Consider the following 17784-nt stretch of genomic DNA (forward strand, 5'->3'; position numbering starts at 1 on the left):
GTTATTCTAACATTAGATCTCTATGTGTTATTCAAATATGAAAATTAAAAATTGTCGTTATACAATGGTGGGGTTATTGTATATATTTTATGTGGCTTGTGGGAGTTTCGACTTTGTTCGCATTAAAGCGGAATATTCGATTTTCTGTCATCGAGAACTAAATCTTTAATGGAGAGCACAGCATTAACGAGATCGCAAGAGTCTGCTCTACAAGTGTTTTCAGAGAGTACGATAATTATTTCTGTGCACCCTACCTCTCCAATATGCTGCAATACGATAATTAGAGGCAGTTTCACTGTCCAGACCTATCTGATCTGTCATGGAAGAAATCTCTTTTTTCATTATTCTTTAAACCTGCAGCAACAATTCAATATGAAATAACTATTCATAGCGCGGAAAGAGAAATTCTGGGAATATTTACAGGGTTCATTGAACATATAGGATTTTTTTTTCGTACGGCGATCAATACTATCAACATCGTCATCTAAAGGGCGTGGTTGGTTTGCACGGTTGCAGGCGGTGTATTCATTTGTCGATATCAGTTTCCGAGCGCGCTCCGTAGAGAGAGAGAGAGAGAGAGCGACTAAAGAGTATTCCATACTGGGTACGTATGTACTAATGTCAACTCGTTGTCTTATCGCATGTTAATCGCATGATCATTCTGTTTCTAAAACCGAAAACGTTGCTTTTTTCATAATTCATATACATACTTGTTGTAATCGGCTGTTTAAGATTTATTGTGATGTTTAGATACATCTTTCATACACTACAACATTTCCACATAGCTTACATTTATACGTATAACAGAAAGCAATTCAAAGACATTTTTATCATAACCGGAAACAATTATGGAATTCATTTCGAGAAGAATTTTCGAGATTGCACTCACTTTTATTTGATAAACGATTTCGAATAATGTGATAAGATAGGTATTTTTTCTGGTTTTCTTACTTTTTAAGTTTACCATCAAAACGCATTCGCAAAGCGTTGGAAAAGATATAAACACTATTCTTTATGAATGTCTGCTCCTATTCTTATCATTGTGAATAAAACTCGAGCTCTCAGATTTCTAAAAATCAATCAAATTTCACGTTGTCCTATATTGCGATCATATTCGTTCAGTTCATGAGAGAGGTTATTTAGTGAACCATTGGGATAAACATACGTAGACCGGATCAATGGGAATAGCTATTACGCGCGATGAGAGACGCAAATGATTATTTTCAGTCATCAATATTCTAGAAGAACACACAAATAGAAACATCGATTTACATTAGAGACATTTTTGCATGATTATCAACTATCGTTCACTATCCAAAAACTATTTATTATACATTGACATTACGACATTTTTCTCAATAGAAAAAAAAAAACTACACGCAAACATTCCATGGAAAATATTTGATACTTCATTGCCGGTTTGAGTTCAGGAATAATTTCTGATATAATTTCTGGTATTTCTCATACGGAGCATTGTGGAAATTGCGATAAACCAAATATAAAATACCTGTCAGTTACCATAGTTACCGGTTTTAAGCTTTATCCTCAATATTTACACACCTTATGGGTATTTCTAGCGTTGATCAATTGCCTTTATTTAATTAATCGTAAGGTACCCAGCTACCGTACTGCTAAGAAATAAGCTTCTTAAGAACGTAGAACGTTGCAATGAAATTTTCCGATTACCAAAAAATTGTTGTTTCGATTTGCAGACGTAATTTGAAATATTGAGTGTCGTGGATCTGAATGTAAATGGTTTAACTGGAAAGAAGTACATTTACTGTTAACGGGGATTCGATGGTTTCGAGATATTAACATCGTTTCAAGATATGGAAGATAACACGAACAGTGGAGGTGATGGCCCACCCACTAGTAGTGTACAAAATGTTTACTCTATAGACGAAGAATCTTCTTACGTGACTGACGATGTTTCGTTGGATGTCTCACCGGAAGAGCTGGCGGCGCAACTGGAAAACGACGACCAGGAAAAACGCTATAGAGACTGGCGAAAAATAGGAAAATCAATCTTCAAACAACAGCACGCACTAATGGCAATGGCCGCATTCTTGAACGAAGATTACCTGTCAGATGAGGTCCAGCAACAAGTAACCAAACAATTAGGGCCTCAGGTTACACCTGGCGAACCAGCGTAAGTAAAGGTTTATAGGAATAGATGCCATATGAATTATTGTATTTGTCAGTGAGAGTGGAAAATCTTGAATGCAATATATTACAATAATTACAATATGCATTTTACTAAGAGAGGCCCTTGATAATAAACCGTGTTCATCCAAATTGTACCGATTATTGCCTTCCGAGCTCGTTTAGTATATACCTATGCATTCACAATTTGTTTAAGATACGATGATGATGACGATGATGGTGATGGAGAAAGCAAAGGAAAGCTGGATTACCGAAGCCATTTGAGAAAAACTAACTTTGATCCCGAGGCGGCGAAATCGCCGACAAATGAAATCAGCCAAATCGATTTTCGTAGCATTTTGAAACCGTCTCCTTCACGGGAACTTCTGAATTTGTGAATTGAATGGTGTTTTGTAGTTAGACATTTTACCGTCCTTTATAAAACAGTTTTGACCATAAATAATTAATGAGATTCAATCTAGATAGATACATTACGTGCAATATAGGAAGTTTTTTTCCTGAATTATAGTTGGCTTAGTAACTATATGTTTGTCTAGCAGGATTGTAAAATCGTTCATTCTATAATAAATTGTGAAACATGAAGTCAATTTTAAACTGTGTTTCGTGTTCATTCAGTTCCCAATGCGGAATTAAAACGCAAGATGTTTAAAGCTCCCCGAGGCCCGGCCCGCCGTGCCGGGATGCGCGGCCTCTCCGGTCGCCGTCGGGCCTCGCTATCGAACAGGTCTTGTTTAAATCTACTCTGAGAACTTTCACTCTTTGGATGAGATCTGAGGAATAACAAAATATCCATAACCCCATATGAAACAAGATTGACCGGATTCTCAGTTTTTTTTGCCGCATCCCGGTGCCCGGCTCGTACAACGATAAAATGATCCGGTATTTAGCGTTAACTTTCTAACAGGCCTTTGCTGGCTATGAATGAACCTTTACATCAAATTGTTTTGACAAGCCGATACTCGGTATTAACATTCATTTTCTAGTAAATTATGGAGACTGATCCAGCTACTCCTAACTATGAAAAAGCCGGGGATAAGGGTGAAAACAGGGTGAAAGTGATATGTTTAGGTGATAGTGCAGTTGGAAAGTCGAAGTAAGTGTCATAACGATGAAATTTAGACAAACAAATTAAAATTCAAATCAAATTTATTCTTCACATTTTTCGAGCTTTTCATATTGATATTCTGTTTTCTTGTTATTACCTTTAGGCTGGTCGAGAGATTTCTAATGGATGGATAGTATCCTTTTACCTTTAATTTACGGGGAAAAATCTCTGATGAGTGGTTTTTTCTGCTTTTCTTTTGACCGGATCGGATCCACTACTATACGCGCCAACGCGTTTCTGATGGTTGCCAAGACGTCAAGAATGTCACTTCATTATCGAATTGCACGTGATTTGCTTGTTAAATTCTACAGTGTAGTCTTTTTGAACCCATAATCCTTGGAGCAAACCATTGGTTTTGAGCTAGAATATTGCTGAAGAAAAGGCCTAGGCTACTATAAATGTATTAATATTCAACTATTAATATTCGTGGCTACTCGTACGGACTCGTACGAATAATTCCGTAGGCTATTCGTACGCACCCGTCGGATAACTCTGGAATTATTCGTACGGGAAGGGATAGGGTTAGGGTAAGGTGAGGCTATATGTAGTTAAAACATTCGACCGACTGTCAGCGAGCTCGGTGGTCTAGTGGTATGATGCTGCGCTAGTAGTTTACTGGCCCGGGTTCGAGTCTCGCTCTATCCGCTATTTTTCTCTAACTCTATTCTCCACACTTTCCTTGAATTTTCTAAGTCGTGCACCTCTGTACGCATGCGCGGCGTTAATCGGCCAATCAGCGACAGTTATTAGCGTACAGATCCTAGTCCCGTACGAATAGCCTCCAGAGTAATTCCTACGGGTCCGTACGAATAGCCACAGCGATTAATAATAATATTGCACGGTATGATGCATTCTTTAAGAGTTCCTTAACTATACGTCAGTAAACCTCAGCAGCTGTCCACATTTGCCCTCACATTATTTCGCTATAATACTAAAGTCAACGATGAAGAAATAAGTGTTGGTAAGTATTAATATTTTCATACTGGCCTTCTATATTTTTGCTTTTATGTAATTTAAAAAGAACATCTAAATAATATATTTAGTGGATTAACTCTCTGTGAAGTTGAGGCAGAGGTTGCAGCCTGGAACGGCAGCCTCAATCAAATTTACCAAGAATCCATTTCAGATTTTTTGCCGATCTCATTTATTCTATTTTGTTTTCAGATTTCTGGGATACTGCTGGTCAGGAGAGATTTTACAACATGCACCCATCTTATTACCATCAAGCCCACGCCTGTATACTTGTGTTCGATGTTACTAGGAAAGTCACGTATAAAAATCTTCCCAAATGGTTTCAGGAACTAAGAGAATATAGACCTGATATTCCCTGCCTGTGCGCTGCCAATAAAATCGACGGTAACCTTATGAGCCTTTCTACGCGGATTACTCAGATGAAAAGTAGAAATCTTGCTGTGAGCCAATTTTATTTTCTTATACATCAAATGTTTTTCTTTCAGTTGACTATGATATAACGAACAAAACTTTTAATTTTGTAAAGAAACATGAGATGCCATTTTGTTTCGTATCTGCATCAGATGGTACCAATGTTGTCCGCGTAAGTAATTCAATATTGCCATGCTGGATATATGAAAATAAATTTTGTACTTATGATAAGACTTTTGTGCTCATATTCGACCAATTTAGTTTCTCTGATGAACCTGAACATTGCCAAGAAAAATCATTGAAAATTCTATGCGCATTTTTTGTTTGTAGTTATTTAGAAATGCTATCAAATTGGCTGTGTCTTACAAAAATAATTCAACAGATTTCATCGATCAAGTAATGAAAGAATTAGAAGTGAGTGATAGCCTTTCAAAGTCCAGTATGTTGTTATTGGGTCAAAATGTTACTCAATTGATGGCATTTACTTTTTTTGTTCATTTAGAATTTTGACTTAGAAGTCGAGGAAGATAAAGAAGAAAGTGAATCAGCTGCTGAAAATTTACAAAAGGGGTTGACGAACAGTTGAAATTAGTCGAGAAATTAGGCTCAATATTAGATACCTTCCATTTTATGAGCACCACATGTTTAGTGAAGTGCGAGTGACATTCCATCCATATTCGACAACGTTTATCACTAATCACTACGAATTCGTAGACACCATATATAGAGGTATAGATGTCTTTAATCGGAGCCTGTCTTTGAATTGATGGATAGACCTGAAACCAGTGTAGTGTACTCTTCAAGATTTGCCGCCGAACTGGGAAACATTGTTTCCTAATATCGTATGTGCTATTAAAAGAAATTTACCTATAGTTAATTTACAATAATCCGGAATGTTAATCGTTGTTGAATGTATGTGGTTATTAAGTTATTGACTATTTGAGGAATGTATGACATCTAATATCACACATTTCTGTAACTTAGATGTTGGTAATTGATATTATTCCTACATAACGAATGGACAGACGACCAAATAGATTTTGTATTGATTTGTGATGAAATATGGAAATTATCATCCATTATTGATCAGCTAGCATACATAAGCTTTAATTTGTACAGTGACCTGGTAGTTGTAAATGTATAATACATGTATGATTAGATACTTTCTGTGCGGCTTCTTCCTTGTATTGTGTACTGTATTGCGTGTTAGAGAAGAATACAGATGGAATTATTAGGGGATTGTCTATTTATTATCATACACTGAGGAGATGTTATCAGTGGGGTCTTAAAAGAGATCAAATATGTTATCGATTGTACACAAAGGTTTGTCCGAAATCAAACAGGAGAAAAAGACTTGCATATGATGAAAATGAATGAAGCTTCATATTGTGACAAAATCAAGTGTTGTTTGAAATTAGAATGGTGTGTTCTAATTCTCAGGCAGGTTTTTTGTAGATAACATTGAATTATTAGTTAGTTAATGATTATAGTTTATTTATATTAAGTCTTCATCCCTTGGTCAGAACTTGCAGCAGCACGTATTTTTTCAACTATTAACTGGTCCACTTGTCTTATGCTAAAAAGTCTATATGTTTATTTTTGTAATTGTGTAACCCTTGTCAAAATATGTGTACTTAAAAGTGATGATGAATAAATGGTAAATAGTATATGAATCAATGCTTTATTTTTTATTTGAAAAAAAATGGAACGCTTAGGATTCGAGCCACACACACACAAACCTATCTGTGTGCTGTTACGGGTTTTGACGGATTGGTTCTAGTGCATGCATGTTATGTGTAGGATCGTATACTGCTACTACTGTTGACTGATTGTACGTGGCAGCAAAAAATCGTAGTATTTAAAGTTTTATCGTATTGTTCAGTTATTTTTGCACCAAACGATGGCTGACCAAGCATCTAGCAAAGCCCCAGACGCTGAGCTGAAAGCAGGTCATGCACCCGCTGGTAAGATAAACCACATCAAATTTATCTTCATTTTTTACTAACTACTGCTCCAGACCAGAGCTCGCTTGCCAGTTCTGGTTTAATTTCTCATGATCTTTGGCATTGTCTAAATAATTTTCCAGTGAAGGCTGGAGGAATGCGAGTTGCTAGACACCATGTTAAATCTAGTCAAGAACCTCCCAAACCACCGACTGAAGAGGAACAAGAAGAATTTGGACTGCCGTAAGTTTTATACTATGAATCTGATCGGGGTAATTTTCTGTGACCAGCCCTCTAGCTGTCTCCAGGGGAAGCAGTTTCACAAGAAAGAAAATATACTTATATGAATATTTCATCTTTTTGCATGTATTGCAGACCTAATGAGGATATGCATAAACAGAAATTAGTGATAGCAGGATCTGTAACTAAGGTAACGATGTGTTTTGTATCTTATCTAATTGAATTACTGATGCATTAAATGATGAGTGATATTTATAAATTCTGTTCTTGTTAATCATTGTTGTAGGGAGATAAAGATTTTCCACCAGCTGCGGTAAAAGCCTATCACGAGAAACCTCAACCGACGCATGATAATAAACCGCACAACGCGCAACGCCATCACGTCATCCATCAACCATCCGGAAAAATGTGAACGTCGTTGAAATCTACGTATATGAATGAGTTGCTGGACTTGTAATTGATTTTCAGTAATTGTTTGGTAATTGGGGGTATCATTAATATATTGGATAGCAAAAGATATTGAGAGCGCGGTGCGCTCTGTTAAATCGGAAATCAAAATCAACAATTTGATTACGCAAAATGACAAATAGCTATTGAACATTGGGTTTTGGTGTTTGTTGAGTTATCTATTATTTAAAAAGTCTACATTATTAGAAGTGTATAATATGATCTTTTTGGTGCCATATTGGATTTGTGCTCATTTCTGTCCACATGTTTCGAAGCGTTTTACCATTTATTCCATGTGTTTCGATCGAGACGCTTAACAAATTGTTTCTGCGTACAAATGTAGTGTTGTACATGTATGAATTCAATCTATGAAAAATCATTTTAGGAATTTCTTGTATTTTTCGCATCATTTGGCTTAACAAGATAGATTTGTGCTATGTATTTTGTCTTGGATATCATTTATTTTAGAATAAGTGTATCAATGTAATTAAGCGTTTGAATATAAGAAATTGTGTCATTAACTGAAATGAATAATCATGATAAACTTCATGAAACAAGCTTCTGATATTTTCATGAATAAAAATTTGCTGTTGTGACGAAATGCTCTCAGAAAGCAGGTAGCTGTTTCAAATTCTTAATTATTGTCACCTTTTGGTTGTATTTTCTCCCAATATTTGTCCTATTTAGTTCAATTTCTCAGGTTTTTCCCCGAAGAGGTCTTGGCTGAAGCTGTCTTAGTAATAGGCAAACGGACTTAAACATCTGAGAGTAGGTTCAAAATGGAATAGACATCGGATACGATGTAACTATTTTAATAATAGGAAGTATCTTAACTTGGTGAAGGGATTTGTGTTATATCGTAATTAAATTGACACTCAATATTTGAATACAAGATCATAATTTTCACTAAACGGGATAATTTGTATTGAATATCAATGAAGATCTACGTCAATAATATAATGATGCATTTATTCGGTAATGGATTTGGCCATGCTGCTTAGTTGTAGATTATTTGTTTAGGGTACCTCCTGAATTGGCCTTTGATGTTTTATTTTTGCCCTCACTACAGCTCTTTCAAAAAATTTTTAACGCGACCATTTTATGAAATACAGATGAATATTGGAAGAATTAATCAACCATTAAACCGGCATTCTACATGCTCTCTTTTACAGCGACCATTCTTGATGCATTCTGTGAATAAGAATCATGTTTCAATATATGAATGTGATTTTCTAATATTTAATAAAATTAAACAAAAATAATATGTAAAACGCCTTTATTTCTTTAGTTTATGTCAAATATTCTTGACTGTTCTATTGAGCTAGTTCTGACTTTTTGCATTCTTCAGGGTTTGTTTTATTAAACCAGTTCAGGTACAATTTCTTTCCAACAAAAGATTAAGTGCAGATCCATTATCTCTGAACTGAATTTGACCAATTTTTATGACCTAAATAATATGAATGATGTCACATTTTAAACTGACTTCATGGTATTATTTTCTTCAAGTATCTGTTCATAAACTCGAACAACCCTTCTTGAATTGTGTAATTCGCTTTGAGAATATCAGTTATCTAATTTTTCACAATACAACAAAAAATTCCACGAAACCTGTGCGCACTTGCCTAAAGTTCAGAGCAAAAAATAAGACTACGCCGATTTTTGAATTATAAAAAGTTGCTTATATTTACAAAACAGTACATTTGTAATAACAAGTACAAGAGTTTGTATTTAACAACATTTGGCATGTGTATCCAAGGTTATGCAATCGAAAATTATGCATCGCATTTAAGACGAGACATACATTGGGTTTTTTTGTTGTAAATTTGATTTATGATTTCAGAGCATCTATCAAAGCATTGTTGCAAGCAAAATGTATTTCTAGTACCATCGATATAACAACAATCAAAACATTCAACTAAATCAGGAGAATTGAAATTTAAAGCAACCAAGAGCTACAAATAATAATAATAATAATCAATATGAATGAGTCGCACTCACATAAATATAATTAAATATATTTGGCATCTAGATTAAAATATAATCTATACTCAAACATTAAATCATGAATGATCGAATTCCTGGTAATTTAGCGAAATATTTTACAAATGCAATCTTATTATAGTAGATACATGATACAAATCGTGAATTATATTTGTGAAAATTTCATCTACATGTAAAACACGAAACTACACAGAGATCCTACAGAAAGTCATAGAATCAATTTACGAAACCCATTATCAAATCCAAGGAGGTCTTGTACTATCAAAGCCATTAAACTTTAAACAGAGTTTCAACACAATTACCAAACCTTAATATAGCTTCGTACCATGCACTTAGCATTTACATCTTTTACCCCAATAGTAATAAAATATTTCAAGTAATAACTAACTGATTAAGTAGCAAGAGTTAAAACTGTTATCGCATTACACTAGAACTGGACAAATATGATTATTGATTAAACATTCAATTTACCATATTACTTATTCCCATTAAAATTATAACCACTAATTTGTGAACATGCACAAGGAAATATTTATGGTAAACCATTAGAGTAAAAGCACTATGAGATGGGCAGAGGTTGGACGAATTTCCTATGATATATTCAATACATTAGTTTTCACTGATAAGGATTATGAGGAGTGTAGTATGCTATTTCATTGTTATGATGTAAATCTAGAATTGTTGCATAAGTTTTGCAAAATCTTCCGTGTAACAAAAAGCAGTTGTGAATGAATATTTCACATGTATACTTGAACATCAAAACATACATAAATATATATATATATATATATATATATATATATATATATATATATATATATATATATATATATATATATATATATATATATATATATATATATATATATATATATATATATATATATATATATATCTAATATTTCTGTGAACATATTTTCATGTCACAATTCATGGTGTCCTGTGACACGGCCGACAAACAGCCTGTGTGCTTACATACGTATAAATAATCATACAACATGTTGCAACTTTTTATTGCAGGTGCTCAAATGAACAAGAACCATAATAATTTCACATCAAAATTATGAGAGAAAATACTTAACAATTCAATAAACCGGAAATCTGTCCGAAAGAAGTTTCCGCATGTAACTGATAATATTCTCAAAAAATAGAATATAAACCTAGCTACACATACATTATATACGTACAGATTCAGTGTAGAGTACGTTCCTAAATAAACACATTTTCAACACATGTCACATTCCTATCACCCTCCTATGATTCCAATTCTTAAAGGACGGCCTTATAGGGGACTATTTTCTATATGACTGCATCGTAAAAGTACATGATCACAGTTTACAATAGATAAATATTTATGGATAAAATAAGACATCCTTTTCAATCATAACATCCTTCATTAATTTTGAATATTCTCATATCTAATTTTCAATTAATTTGTTCAGCAATTTGAGATTAACTAGGGGTAGGTTCCATCGACCAGAGTATGAAATTAACACCCGGGGATCCCACACTTATCCTAATGGCCAGGCGCTATTCAAGAAAGTTTACAAAACTGGCTCCCGATTGACAATAACTAATTAAAACGCTATCTAAACCATAAATGCATGAAAAGAAATCCTACTACTGAACCATTTCTCTATCAACTATCAACTCCTATCTGGACATGAAAATTTACTCATTTCTTTTGTAGATCACGTGTACCAAGATCTTTTCAAAGAGCACAGTTACTGTATCAATAATTACAATTTTCAATATTCTATACGGTTTGGGGCTTAATTGTAAATGGCCACTTGTGGCATGGAATGTTCAGAAGGATGGACGGACTAGACAAACCAGCGAATATGTTTATACCGTATTTACCAAGTTTTTCTTCTTAATTAAAGCGCAATGACATTTTTAACAGCTACCGAACTGGATTATATAACTAAGGTTGAAGCTAGATTACTGTAATTAAAATGATGTATGAAGATTAAGATATGGTACATATTAAAATTTCGTACGTCAATATATATTTCAAAACTATATCAACTCATATATAAAATATCCTGATGAACTGATTAAAACCAGATAAATATATTCAGAGCACATATTGATAATACCTATCTACCTTAGAATAATAATATACATCACTCATAACAATTTTTGCTGGAAATAGGAAAACAGGTCATATTCATATACGTAAATTTATTTGGCAAATTTTCCCCTTTTAAAATCTATAGTTATATAAATACCGGCATGCATGTCTGTCAATTTTCAAAACGCGGGTTCTCACTAGAAATTCATTTATCTAGGTATCCAGATGTTTTCATCTCGTTAAAACTTTTTTTGAAGTCATGATTCAGCATTCACATAATATTGCACCTAATCTTCAACAAAAATCAAAACCTCGAATAAACAATATAATCATCAAACAATATTATTATGAATCGCACTCTAAACAGAGAATCGACAACTATCTATCCATGACTTAGAACCACGTGAGCTACAAATATCATAATATTCACCAATAAGTTAGTTAATCAATATTTAACAAATAAGTAATTAATAAATTATTCAACAATACTTCCACAATACCGAATAGTCTACAAATTAACATGCAAATTATTTACACATTTTACGCGGAGGCTTCGTGCTGCGAAATCTACTTTCTTTTTAACATGATTTGATTGACGAGATCCGCGATGAAATGATCAATTTATATGTTTTGGCCAAAAATATACATCTATTAAGTGGAAATTGCAAAATAAATGGGAATTTTATTCACAAAGGAAAACAAACCAGAAGAGGTAATATTTTGAGTTCAGATTTCACGAAAAATTGAAAGCTAAGCAACAAGAAAACATGCATGAAACTAGAATGTAAAGTACATTCTTTGTACATGAATTCTGAAACAGAAATAGCCGAACTAAAAATATATGATATCTGCAAGATTATCCTCCGGTAGAATTTGTTCTGAAATGAGCAAGTGAACAAAATCGTTTCATTCATAACAGAGAATTTTTGCATCAATTGCATATCAAGAGACAAAACGATTCTCGTTCCAACAGCTTCCCCGAATGTACACGAATGTCGAACCGATACAGGCAATCGACTGAAACAGACACCAATGGAATGTAATTCTGCCTCACGAGAAGTCACAGCAGATATTAGTAAGAATATTCATAAACAATGACCTGCATTCACGCTTGCGATACGAAGTGTATGTCTCTTTAAATCCTCATATTTCCCACCCGAAAATCAAACTTGTAATGCAGCACCGAGTTCAACGGACAGCAGGACGTATTTTAACTGTAACGCATGGCAATTGCATTACATTGTTTTGCTTTGTTTTGTGCATAGACCAATTTCCAGCATTTCCCGAAATGATGGATTAATAAGCCTAACATTCACCGCCCATTTATGTAAACTCGTTGCAAAATCGGTGACACAAAAGTTGCTCCGTGGTTGGTCGCTCGTGAGCGGATTTGATAAAAGTCAACTGTAAGAAAGCTTTAGCAATATCCGACACGTAGTCCGGTAATGTATATTTAGGGTGGTCGGCTGTAGCTATCTTGAATATTGCTGCCATGGCTTCGAAATCGGCCCAAGGTGGAGATTTTGTCAGCATTTCAACCACTGTACAACCCAGGCTCCTAAAAAATGAAATTTACAGATAATCGTCTAGACAACCATAAATTGAATAATCCAATTTCCCAGTTATGGAATGAATAGAATAATACCCTTAGAGCTAAAACATTGAAGGATATAGATTTATTTTGAAATCAGAGTCGAATTCCGAATTGAAACTGCGACTTCAAAAATTTACTATCTACTAAGATTACTACACCAAATTCTCAATGAAAGTCGGGCAGAGTTGAGTTTCACTTACCATACATCAGCTTTTCGTCCATAACCTTCACCACCAATTACTTCAGGTGACATATAATACGGAGTGCCAGTTACTGATTTAATATTACTGGATGTGCAGATCGTGTGTAATCGTTTGGAAGCCCCGAAATCACCTAATTTTACATTGCCTGATGAATCACGTAGAATATTTGCACCTGAAAAATAAACAAGGTTTATGCATGATGTAACCCGTAGTAATACTAATAGCATACGATTTCTAAAACTAATACGACAAAATAACCTTTTATATCTCTATGTACAATCATGTGTTTATGTAGATAAACGATTCCTTGTAAAACTTGGGAAGTATATTTTCGAGTAACGTTTTCAGTTAGAGCACCGTAACTTTGGAGTTCATCTTTCACAGAACCCTGTTTAAATCAAAAATATGACTCATAATTAAGGACTGTCACTGCACATCTCAGGGAAAAACTTATCAACGAGTAGTACTTACTCCAGGCATGTACTCCATGAATATTGACAAGTAGCTTTTGTCACTTTGGGTTCCAAAATACTGCACAATACGCTCATGTTGTAAATTTTTTAGAAGCTGAATTTCTGACTCAAGGGCACGAACTTCCTATAAATTTATTCATTCGAAAGATTATGTAATGTATACCGCAACAAAATCTGGATTTTCATATTCAAGAGAACGTCAATTGAGTTGAATACATCGACGTCAGACTAACCTTCGAAATATCTGCACTCATCGCACCTATAGCAACTTGTTTAACACCCAGTTCTCGGCCAGAATCCACATCGTAACAAAGGAATACTTGACCAAATGCACCAGCGCCAAGCAATTTACCTTTCTTCCAGTTGACGGGAGCACGCGGGGCTAGAATTACAAGATTACCACAATGATTGTTACGACCATGTTTACCACGTACACATATCAATTCTGCAACCACCAGTTATGCCGATGCTTACTTTCTTTTTTCCTTCGCCCGTCGGGAGAATCAAAATCTTGTGCAAGGCCACTACTACTGCTACTAGTACTGAGCGAACGCTCACTTCCGACTGTAGGGCTGTAAAATGTCCCTTGCTCTAGATTACGACCCCAACCTCTTGGAAATGTTTTGCTACCTGTTCAATAGAAAAATATGCAGAACTGAAACTAAACTATTCATACAATAGTCTGCAATGAGGTTAAAAAGTGCGAGTAGGTGGTTTCTCGCATTGCATATAAAGAAAATTCAATGATTATGGACGGACTAAAATCATCAAAAATATAAAGAGGTGTCATTACAGTATGCATTTTTTACAATATTCAACAACTATATAATATAGAACATTGTTACATCAACAACTAACTACAGAACATAATTCGAATTAGGTGAACACATAAATGAATCAAATTAATAAACACAAGAAAACTACGCAATCCGATGATATGATTAGAAATAAATTCAAATGAATAGATAAATCATGAGTGCAGATTGATACCTTCACGATCTTTAGTTGTAGTTGGACGAAGTCTGGTCGGATAAGTACCACCTTTACTGTATTCACGTTCTTGAGCTACAATTCAGAACATCAAACATGCGCTGCAACATTCTATAATAAGCTTTGTGGAGTAACTTGTGTGTATCAATGACATTTATGATGAATTCACATTCAGAACAGAGTGTATCATGCGTTTCAGACATCATCGGTAAATTCACTTGTTGGATAGAAATCTACCGATGAAACGTTTATCAAGTGTGAAAACTGTAAAAGGTGCATAACATCGAAGAACATCTTTCTGTCTTAATTCACACACAGAATTTTATGACTACATTATTGATACACCGATGGCCTGGATTTTTCAAAGCACGAAAGTTCTCATTAATTCAGATAGTGACCTGAATCAGAAATATGAAGTTTTACGCAAATACCTTTCGGATCCTCATACGCCGTATCTGATGTAGCACTTCGCCCTGAATTTTTACGTCTCATCGGATATGTATCACCTCTGAAAGAGAATATCAAGAAACGTATCGTCCCAGTCCCTGTTCAAGATCGATATTTGAATCGTTGAAGCAATTGAGAAATATAGAACGTTGTTGTCAGATTTCGGGACTTACAAATTGCTCACGTAGCTGCTATCGAGAGAATTTCTACTGCCAGATAGAGAACTATCGTTGGAATCAGCCAGAGGATGATCATTATGAGATCGAACCTGAAATATTGAATAGATACGTATTCGCAATGAAAATGAGAAAATTGGTAAGAATTGGTAAGAAAGCAGTCAAGTCTTAACTATTAATAAGTTTGTAGGTCATATCTTTACAACAGAGAGGCCTGTGTCATTTTTATGATTGGATTTGTTAAATGCAAAGATTGGGATAAGTTTGACTTACTGTTTCTGAATGTTCAGGAATGAATTCACCTTCGCTTGTTGTGAACGAACTACTTGGGCACAAGTGCCCCTCTTCATGGGCGGGTATTGAGCCCGGAGGGGGAGAATAACGATCATGAGTCGTTCCGATTGACCTGCCTTCATACTGTAAAACAGCAATCAAATACATTCCATAATTTTCTAACCATTTAGCATAGAATGCATCATATGACCAGATTTACTACAGATTTGCAGCATCTTCAAGTGACTGTTCACCACCCTAGTTAAACTTATTTGAATATAAAGGAATTCTTTCTGTTTCTGTTGTCTTCTCCATCACACACACATACACATGAGCAGAATTTGATGCACACTTGCATACATATTTTTTGGCTAGTACATGGAGCCTTTAAACACTGATTCATGTTAACCACAGTTTATACTATAGCATCAACGTTTAAACTTTGAAGACATCAATAAACCACCTTTTGTGCAACTGGCCTACAATTTTTTGGGTCAACTTACCGTTGTACTGAAGAGTTCACCTAATTTTCCAGGAGGTGTGGGTGAATTATTCGAGTTTACCTCATCACGACTCAAATGAATGCGCAAGCTTCTCTTGTGATCCCCCTTTTCCCACAAATTAACAGCCTGCTCTAATTCATGCTGGCCTTTTATAGGAATGTAACACTGAAAAATACAGTTAAAAATACAGAGAATGTTGATCATTTTATCTGCCGAAAGATTGATTTTGATAATCGATTTGTCTATGGAACCTACCTCGCCATCAGATATGGTATAATGCATCCCTAGCGCAGATCCATAGTACTGCTTCACTTTACTCAATAACTCATCATATTTGACTGGCACAGGTACTTGTATGATTCTGTTTATAAATAGAAAATTTCACATTTTCATGGTTATTTCATATTTTCATGGTTCAAGTCAGTTCTGCGTTTAAAAATCACTACATTTTCATGTTATATCATACCTCCTTTCTTCCAAATATTCACATTTAATTCGCATTTCATTCTGAAACAGAAATAAATTCTGAACACATATTGTAACAACGTGTCAAAATATATGATCAAAATGGAATGATCAAAACTTACGTGGATCCCATGACCAACTTCTTTATTTCTTCGATGACCCCCGGCTTGACGGAGACCTTTGGTTAGTCCATCCTTTATATCATTCCAAACTTCAATATCAGGAGGATCTAAGGTACAGAATTTGTCGATATATTCATAGTTATTTTCTTATTAACAGTAATCAAGTTATTCAAGCTAGATGGTGAATTATGTACGAAATAATTTGCTTACCCATTTTAGATTTCACACTTTGAGTAAACAGCCATTTGTTATATTAATATCATTCTTCACACGACGCAATTCCTGCGTGAAAAATATGACCGAATTGAACTAATGATGTACACAACATATTAACGAGCCACATGGAGTAAACTAAAACAAGCATACTTCGCTTTGGCATTTACATACAGATTCAAATGAGCCTCACAAGCATATCCTCGACTATTACCACATACAAAATGAAAAGATTTGAAGAGGCATCTAATATCAAGAGTATTCTAAGTACTGTAACGATATACTCAGTTGACGGACAAGATAGCTCTTCAAAAATGGCAGGATTTGGAAGTGTGAAAAAATTGTCTATCTTGCAAGAATTCGAAGCGATATAAAAGATATCGGCAACAGCTTTAATTAGAAATTGACGCCATGCATGACTTACCTTCAAGTAAAGATCGAAAATATCAGCTGCGACATGATAACAACGACCAAAAATGGAAAATAAATTGATTATTTTTACACCAAAAAGTGTGACAACTACGCCATGTCATTCACTTCTCGATCAACGGCGATGATAAGCGAGTGGCGTTTAAGTGCACCGTGCCTGTCGCGTCGAGCAGATTGCAATCAAGTAACCGATAAAGTTCAAACTTTTTACCGGTTCGTCCATACTTATGTATGAGGCATTTAGGATTTAAAATAATACAACATTACTACAACTCAATCAGTAAATACTTTTTTAAATCGAGGATAACTGTAAAACTAGGTTTTAGACAGAGACCATAAATTTCTGTCATTTATCCTTTCGTTATCAGATTATTTGAGTATAGAAAAGATAAACTTGTAACTGGTACGATCACACGTATACTTGGCTTTTGGAAATTTGATATTGCATCATATTACACTTTTTAGAAAAAATAAGATAATCTTAATATTTTTAGATATTTAGAAAGATATAGCTCCTTGAAATAAAAGCACAAAAAATTG

General features: G+C 34.6%; 4 protein-coding genes across 4 annotated transcripts; 3 read left to right on the forward strand and 1 right to left on the reverse strand.

Annotated features, from left to right (window-relative positions):
• The first annotated feature begins 560 nt into the window (after window positions 1-560).
• Window positions 561-2608, forward strand: LOC141905356 (uncharacterized). The gene is made up of 3 exons (XM_074794202.1): window positions 561-604; window positions 1713-2149; window positions 2360-2608. The coding sequence occupies exons 2-3, from the start codon at window positions 1830-1832 to the stop codon at window positions 2538-2540; spliced, it is 501 nt and encodes a 166-aa protein (XP_074650303.1). The 5' UTR covers window positions 561-604; window positions 1713-1829; the 3' UTR covers window positions 2541-2608.
• A 480-nt stretch (window positions 2609-3088) lies between these two features.
• Window positions 3089-6302, forward strand: LOC141905460 (rab-like protein 2A). The gene is made up of 7 exons (XM_074794330.1): window positions 3089-3256; window positions 3372-3401; window positions 4150-4229; window positions 4433-4624; window positions 4726-4823; window positions 4982-5065; window positions 5154-6302. Exons 1-7 carry the CDS (start codon window positions 3153-3155, stop codon window positions 5235-5237), a joined length of 672 nt encoding a protein of 223 aa, XP_074650431.1. The 5' UTR covers window positions 3089-3152; the 3' UTR covers window positions 5238-6302.
• A 149-nt stretch (window positions 6303-6451) lies between these two features.
• LOC141905876 (death-associated protein 1 homolog) lies at window positions 6452-8499 on the forward strand. Its single transcript, XM_074794958.1, has 4 exons — window positions 6452-6615; window positions 6738-6837; window positions 6970-7024; window positions 7121-8499. Exons 1-4 carry the CDS (start codon window positions 6552-6554, stop codon window positions 7244-7246), a joined length of 345 nt encoding a protein of 114 aa, XP_074651059.1. The 5' UTR covers window positions 6452-6551; the 3' UTR covers window positions 7247-8499.
• A 1713-nt stretch (window positions 8500-10212) lies between these two features.
• On the reverse strand, window positions 10213-17350 carry LOC141901162 (mitogen-activated protein kinase kinase kinase 2-like). Its single transcript, XM_074788269.1, has 16 exons — window positions 17240-17350; window positions 16813-16884; window positions 16603-16709; window positions 16482-16522; window positions 16271-16376; window positions 16016-16180; window positions 15513-15656; window positions 15237-15331; window positions 15048-15124; window positions 14617-14691; window positions 14101-14256; window positions 13860-14008; window positions 13625-13750; window positions 13412-13541; window positions 13151-13325; window positions 10213-12914 (listed from the first exon to the last, which is right to left on the reverse strand). The coding sequence occupies exons 2-16, from the start codon at window positions 16814-16816 to the stop codon at window positions 12680-12682; spliced, it is 1785 nt and encodes a 594-aa protein (XP_074644370.1). The 5' UTR covers window positions 16817-16884; window positions 17240-17350; the 3' UTR covers window positions 10213-12679.
• Between the last annotated feature and the right edge of the window lie 434 nt (window positions 17351-17784).

The sequence above is a fragment of the Tubulanus polymorphus genome, chromosome 1 (genome assembly GCF_964204645.1).
Source record: "Tubulanus polymorphus chromosome 1, tnTubPoly1.2, whole genome shotgun sequence".
Lineage (NCBI taxonomy): Eukaryota > Metazoa > Nemertea > Palaeonemertea > Tubulaniformes > Tubulanidae > Tubulanus > Tubulanus polymorphus.

Excerpts from the sequence above, each read along its gene's own strand:
- LOC141905356 (XM_074794202.1), top strand. The coding sequence starts at position 1,830 with ATGGAAGATAACACGAACAGTGGAGGTGATGGCCCACCCACTAGTAGT. Across the intron at positions 2,150-2,359 it reads GTTACACCTGGCGAACCAGC|ATACGATGATGATGACGATG; the intron begins GTAAGTAAAGGT and ends AATTTGTTTAAG.
- LOC141905460 (XM_074794330.1), top strand. The coding sequence starts at position 3,153 with ATGGAGACTGATCCAGCTACTCCTAACTATGAAAAAGCCGGGGATAAG. Across the intron at positions 4,824-4,981 it reads ATGGTACCAATGTTGTCCGC|TTATTTAGAAATGCTATCAA; the intron begins GTAAGTAATTCA and ends TTTTGTTTGTAG. Across the intron at positions 5,066-5,153 it reads AAGTAATGAAAGAATTAGAA|AATTTTGACTTAGAAGTCGA; the intron begins GTGAGTGATAGC and ends TTGTTCATTTAG.
- LOC141905876 (XM_074794958.1), top strand. The coding sequence starts at position 6,552 with ATGGCTGACCAAGCATCTAGCAAAGCCCCAGACGCTGAGCTGAAAGCA. Across the intron at positions 6,616-6,737 it reads AGCAGGTCATGCACCCGCTG|TGAAGGCTGGAGGAATGCGA; the intron begins GTAAGATAAACC and ends ATAATTTTCCAG. Across the intron at positions 6,838-6,969 it reads CAAGAAGAATTTGGACTGCC|ACCTAATGAGGATATGCATA; the intron begins GTAAGTTTTATA and ends CATGTATTGCAG.
- LOC141901162 (XM_074788269.1), bottom strand. Across the intron at positions 16,181-16,270 it reads ATACCATATCTGATGGCGAG|TGTTACATTCCTATAAAAGG; the intron begins GTAGGTTCCATA and ends TGTATTTTTCAG. Across the intron at positions 13,542-13,624 it reads TCATGGAGTACATGCCTGGA|GGTTCTGTGAAAGATGAACT; the intron begins GTAAGTACTACT and ends TGATTTAAACAG.